The 6754-nt window shown below is 35.9% G+C and overlaps 1 protein-coding gene across 1 annotated transcript; it reads left to right on the forward strand.

Moving 5' to 3' along the window:
- The first annotated feature begins 420 nt into the window (after positions 1 to 420).
- On the forward strand, positions 421 to 3156 carry LOC130507450 (transport inhibitor response 1-like protein). The gene is made up of 3 exons (XM_057002167.1): positions 421 to 1117; positions 1313 to 1811; positions 2005 to 3156. The coding sequence occupies exons 1-3, from the start codon at positions 540 to 542 to the stop codon at positions 2761 to 2763; spliced, it is 1836 nt and encodes a 611-aa protein (XP_056858147.1). The 5' UTR covers positions 421 to 539; the 3' UTR covers positions 2764 to 3156.
- Positions 3157 to 6754: the final 3598 nt, after the last annotated feature.

Consider the following 6754-nt stretch of genomic DNA (forward strand, 5'->3'; position numbering starts at 1 on the left):
TTGGTTCGATTTGGTTATGGTTTCGATTGTCTAAATATCAAAATTTTGAATAATTTGGATATTTAATCAATTTTGGTTTGGGTTTGGTATTACTCTTTCAGATCGTGATCGGTTTGATTCTTCAAATTTGAAATTTTTATCCAGCTTTGATATTGACATGAAAAATAAATAGAAATATATTTGTGAAATATACACCCGCACGGGCGTGCGGGTCAAAATCTAGTTTTCTGTTTATTTATATAACGTTTTCAAAAATAAAGATCTCAATAAAATCCGTGACACAAAAAAAAAAAAAAAGATCTCAATAAAATAAAAGGACGAAAATGTAAAAAAATTGATGGAGACTATACAGTAAAAGGAGTTACATTTTAAAAGTTATTATTTAATTTTTGTATACAATATAAAAAGACAAAAAAAAAGGGCTCAAATAATGGAGGCGAAGTGGAGAGAGAAAGCTCCACTCTAAGCAGCAGCTTCTTCCCTCTTGGTCTAATCCGAATCGAAATCGAAATCGAAATCAAAAAAAGCACAAAAGAGACATGAGTGAGGATGAAGAAGACCAATCTCCACCACCGTCGGATCTACGGTCGCAACAACAACAACAACGACCACCTTGCTCGCCCAACAAATCTCGGAACTGCATCTCCTCCTCCTCTCAGACTTTCCCAGACCACGTCCTGGAGAACGTGCTGGAGAACGTGCTACAGTTCCTGGAATCAAGAACCGACCGAAACGCAGCGTCTCTGGTCTGCAAATTGTGGTGGAAAGTGGAGGGTCTGACTCGATCGGAGGTTTTCATAGGCAACTGTTACGCGCTTTCTCCGACCAGGTTAACTCAGAGATTCAAGCGTGTTAGGTCTCTGCTCCTCAAAGGGAAACCTAGGTTCGCTGATTTCAATCTCATGCCTCCTGATTGGGGTGCTAACTTCGCTCCTTGGGTCTCCACCATGGCTAAAGCTTACCCTTGGCTCGAGAAGGTCGATTTGAAGCGGATCTTTGTTTCTGATGACGATCTTGCCCTTCTTGCTCACTCCTTCCCTGGTTTCAAAGAGCTCATCTTGGTTTGCTGCGAAGGGTTTGGAACCAGTGGTATCGCTGTCGTTGCCAACAAGTGCAGGTAATGAAACTTAGTCTTCTTAACCGGGGAGCCCCACTGGGGAATTAACATTTTGGCATCGCGAGGACACACGTGGCAACATGTGACTAGTCTGGACCAGTATACCTCTGTATAATTCAAAAAAAAAAAAACTTAGTGTTCTTTATTTATTGAACCAACCAACACTTATTGATTTAATGTCCATTTTTGTTTCAGAAAGCTTAAAGTGCTTGATCTGATCGAGTCAGAGGTCACAGACGATGAAGTGGATTGGATTTCTTGTTTCCCAGAGGATGTCACTTGTTTGGAATCTTTAGCATTTGACTGTGTGGAAGCTCCTATCAATTTCAAGGCCCTTGAAGCTCTTGTTATTAGGTCACCTTTCTTGAGGAAACTTAGGCTCAACAGGTTTGTGTCTCTAGAGGAAGTCCACCGCCTGCTACTCGGAGCTCCCCAGCTCACCAGTCTTGGCACTGGCTCCTTTAAACATGATAATCAGTCCGAGCAAGAGCAAGAACCCGATTACGCCGCTGCTTTCCGTGCTTGTAAATCTGTAGTTTGCCTTTCGGGTTTCAGGGAGTTAATGCCTGAGTACCTTCCTGCTATCTTACCCGTCTGCGCAAATCTTACCTCTCTCAATTTCAGTTATGCTAACATTTCTCCTGACATGTTTAAGCCCATCATCCACACTTGCCACAAACTCCAGGTTTTCTGGGTATGTTTCCTTCTTCACCTCCTTCCTACATGCTTCATTTATCTGCCAGAAGGATTGAATAATATATAATATACACTTAATTCCTTATTGTCTTGCATGGTTTTAAGTAAAAGTTATCTGTGTGTAAAGAGTCAGTCAGAAGGATTGAAATACTTTATATCAGTTATTCAGTAGATCAACTTGTACAATGCAGGCTCTGGATTCGATATGTGATGAAGGACTGCAGGCAGTTGCTGCGACTTGCAAGGAACTCCGTGAGCTCCGGATCTTCCCTTTTGATCCCCGAGAAGACAGTGAAGGTCCTGTCTCTGAACTAGGCCTCCAAGCAATCTCCGAGGGTTGTAGAAAACTTGAATCTGTTCTCTACTTCTGCCAGCGCATGACTAATGCTGCCCTGATAGCCATGTCACATAACTGTCCTGAGCTTACGGTGTTTAGGCTCTGCATAATGGGTCGACATAGGCCTGACCATGTGACAGGAAAGGCTATGGACGAGGGTTTTGGTGCCATTGTTAAAAACTGCAAGAAACTAACTCGGCTCGCCGTGTCCGGGTTGCTTACGGATCAAGCTTTTAGGTATATGGGTGAGTATGGGAAACTGATCCGTACTCTGTCAGTAGCTTTTGCAGGGGACAGTGACATGGCTCTGAGACATGTCCTCGAAGGTTGCCCTAGACTACAGAAACTCGAGATAAGAGACAGTCCGTTTGGGGATGTTGCGTTACGCTCTGGTATGCATCGGTATTACAACATGAGGTTTGTTTGGATGTCGGCATGCAGCTTGTCTATGGGATGCTGCAAGGATGTTGCACGTGCAATGCCAAATCTAGTTGTGGAAGTAATTGGTTCGGATGATGATGATGAGAATAGGGAGTTTGTTGAGACTTTATACATGTATCGGTCTCTTGATGGTCCAAGGAAAGATGCACCACAGTTTGTCACAATTTTATAGGAAAGAGGAGCCTTTTCGTGTGTTGCTGAGAGAGCTTAAAGAGGTGAGAATGAGAATGGGTTGGGGTAGGAATGCTGAAGATGATGATGGTGGTGGCGTCAGAGACAAAATGCATGATGGTTGATGATGATGATGATGATAGTTGCGAAGGGCATAATGCATGATTGTTGTACCATTATTTATTTTCATTTCTTTTTTTTTTCCTTAAAAGTTCTTGGTTGGTTAGGTGGAACAATGGATGTATGTTTTGGGGGAGTATCGTTGTTAGTTAGACAGATGAGTTGGTTCTTATGTTTCTAATAAGCTGCACTTTTGGATCGATCTTTCTAGTTGTTGTTTAGAACTAATGAGACGTCTTTCCATTTTCAATTAATTTGAGATATTTCATCTGAATCCGTTAAATCATTTCGATTCTACTACAGTACAACTTGATTTTGGCTTGGTTCGGTTGTGGTGGAGAGAGATGAGGTGAGGTTCTTATCCAAAGGACCACCTCTCCTTTTGCCTTCTGAGAAGCTATCTTTGTCCCCCAAAAGACTACACTTTTTTCAAACTGACAGGACACATCATTTATTTTCTTAAAGGTCATAAACCAAACTGAAATAATGCAGGGGATGGTGACAAAAAGCATAAGATGGTGGTGGATTAAGAGAGTAATAAGGATTGGTGGCATATTTGATGTGATCATCATACCTACTCATTAAACCACTTAACACCGATGTTTTATACTCCCATCATTTATATCACTTTGCTTCCTCATCCTACGGTCACGATTCCTCCAATTTGTTATCTTCAGCCCTCTCCCTCCAAGTAGCATTTACATAGACAAATAAACGATAATAAATAAGGTATTGGCTTAAATAGTTGATTACATGCATTTGTCCTTTTATATGTCTCCTATTCAACTTCAGTTATAAGTTGAAATTAACCGCTGGGACCATGTAACCCTAGAATATATTTTCTAGTTTTACTTCTTTTTTTGTTAAGATTATACTAGGTAGTGCCGTCTTAACCAATATAATAGGTCTATACAAAACATATAATATAGACCTTTTATAAATGTTTTTATACTTTTTTCATTGCATTTCTTTAACTTGAACTAAAAGTTCTAAGACCTGAAACAAATATAAAAGAGTAATCAATCCTTTAAAAAACGAAAAGACAATCACATAAAATGTTTTTTGTTATCTTTAGTTGATGTAGATTTATTGACAATTGATTAAAAATTCATATTTTTCAAAAAAAAAAGATTTCAATGCAGAAAATTGATAGACCGTTCAACATTTCTTGAGACATTGATAATTTCAAACAATATTTCAATAATTTTAGTTTAGAGAAACTTCTTTCGGTTGATGCAATTACATGTCTCGTTAGTAAAATTCAATAAGCAATATCAATATTTGGATAACAATCCATATCTTTTACCAACTCAAGAATTTGAATCCGTGTCATCGTTTCATCGGATGAACTCACCTGCAACGTACTTAGAAAAATACTCATCCAAATCAACATCTGATGAATCGTTATGAGAGAACGTTTTATAAAAATTAGTGCAATTTTCTTTTAATTCAATAGCATCAAATGACTTTAGCTTCACCGAATTATATAAAAAACAAAACTTTTTCATATATTTTCATTTGCTTAAATCTATAATTTAACGAATTAATTTTCATATCCGCAACAACAAGGAAATAGTTGAATTTAAAAGCATCTTCGGATGTTTGAAAAAAACATTGACGCTATTGAAAAATGTAGCATCAATATCCATCTCATGGCCAAGATCTTTAGCCATGTTCATACTAGAGTTAAATCCATCATTTCTATATTTCTCAAAATAAGACATCACACTTGCTACATGTTTCATGGAATTATGAATACGTTGGATTTATCTTGAAATTTCTTACTTACCATGTTAATATAAAATATCACGCCAAAAGACAATACCAAGCAAAACTTCAAAATTCTCAAGTGAATCAACTAAACTTTCAGCCTCACACAAATATAGCTCTAATAAAGCTGATCTTATTTGAGGAACTTGATATCTTATACCTTTTACACTTTTTATTCGACTCTCTCATCTAAGTATTAGACAAAAAATTTAATGTGACACATGAAATATGCTTTAGTAAAATATTCCATATTTTTATAGAGCTCGAAAATAAAGTGTATATGCGTTGCACAATCCCAGAAAAAAACAGCTTTCACACAAATATCTGTCATGTCAGTAACAACAAGATTCAAGCTATGACAAGTGCATGGCATAAACAATGCTTTTGACTTAATTTCAAGAAACCGGTTTTGAACTCCTTGGTGTTTTCCTTTCCTATTAAAACCATTATCATAACCTTGTCTGCTCACATTTTTAATATCAAGATCAAGAGAATTAAGAACACTTACATTCATTAAAGAGGCCTAGTCTTTGATGTATCATATACCTTAAGAAACTCTAAGAAATACTCTTGTAAACTAATATTTTTATTTTACATATTTACACATCGTACAATTATATTCATTTTATCTTGGCGACTCATGTCCGGTGTACAATTAAGGATAATATAAAAAATATTTTGGTTCTTTAATGACACTTGTGAAACAAAATGTAACCTTATATGCGAGAATAAAAATTAGCTTGTTTTGAATGTTATGACCAAGATAATGGTGATGTACCTCATGAGTTTGGATGCGTCTTATATGCATAATCACATCAAATTCAGAAATTATCTCAATCATTCCTAAAAAAATCAACATTACTATATTGGTAAAATTTCTTATTTGATTCTCGAAACGCCAAATTTATTTTTAAAAGACATTTCACTGCAGCAATTAATCTATATAAAACTTGTCTCTAACATTCTTTTTCCTTTGTAATCCTTTGCCGAAATTCTATAATGATTGTCAAATTACTTTGAAATCTAACTTTAAATTCATTCCAAATTTTCATGTTAGCTATATACTCCTCACTTTTTCATGACCTTTTAGTCTCTATCATCAGTACGTTTCCAGTCTCTTAATCCTGGACGTGTTTGTCAAATATTTTGTCTTCAAATTGATTTTCATTCCGTGATTTCTTAATCATGGTACAGCATTGCGCAGATCTGAATTGATTATTTCTCCATGATAACTTATCAAGATATTCTTTTCCCTCTTCAAAACTGCCTCTGCACAACATTAATATGCCGAAAGATACGTACCATTGTCATAGTTACCATCTGCAGATTGACGAAGATGATTGAGCCCGTTGATAGATTTGTGGCAGGAAGTATTGAAGTAAATTCTCGATTTAGTAATCCTTTGGATTACCGGTAGCTAAACATTCATTCTTTAAATTAACTAGGGTTAAACTCGCCCTACGGACAGGTACACAAGTGAAAATGAAAAGTGTTATGATCTTCAATTAGACTATTAGATGGTGTATTCATCTATTTTCAAAGTATTCATTTGAGAAATTAAGTACATTCTTTCCATAGTGTTTACTCTCACACCAAACACCAGAAGGGAATTTTCTTCGCCTAGAAATCCAAATCATAGTTTCTGCAATTATAGAGAAGTGAGTGACAATGTCTGATATAAAACTAAGTACAACATGACACATTACAAAACCATGTTGAAAATTTTATGACTGTAAGACATTAAGTTGCAAATTGTTATTGTACTTACCATTTTCTCTAAAACTAAATGAAATCTTTGTTTAGCCTTCAGTGATTCTATCCTTTTGTAATGTCTATCTCGTTTTAGCAAAGAAGATTAAGACTTATTATAAGAAAAAAATGTTTAAGATTAATTTTGTGTATTGATCCAGTGATGTTAACTAAGAATTAGTAAACCAATATTTCTAAAAAATGGGGCCAAGCCCTAATTAATTACTTATAAGCAAAGTTGCAATTATAGAAAAGTGAGTGACAATGTCTTGAAATGCTATATATAAATGGAGCTCCTGAAATGAAAGAAAAAGGTAAAGAAAGTTTGGAATAGAATAATGAATAAAAATATT

This window comes from Raphanus sativus, unplaced genomic scaffold (genome assembly GCF_000801105.2).
Source record: "Raphanus sativus cultivar WK10039 unplaced genomic scaffold, ASM80110v3 Scaffold4540, whole genome shotgun sequence".
NCBI lineage: Eukaryota > Viridiplantae > Streptophyta > Magnoliopsida > Brassicales > Brassicaceae > Raphanus > Raphanus sativus.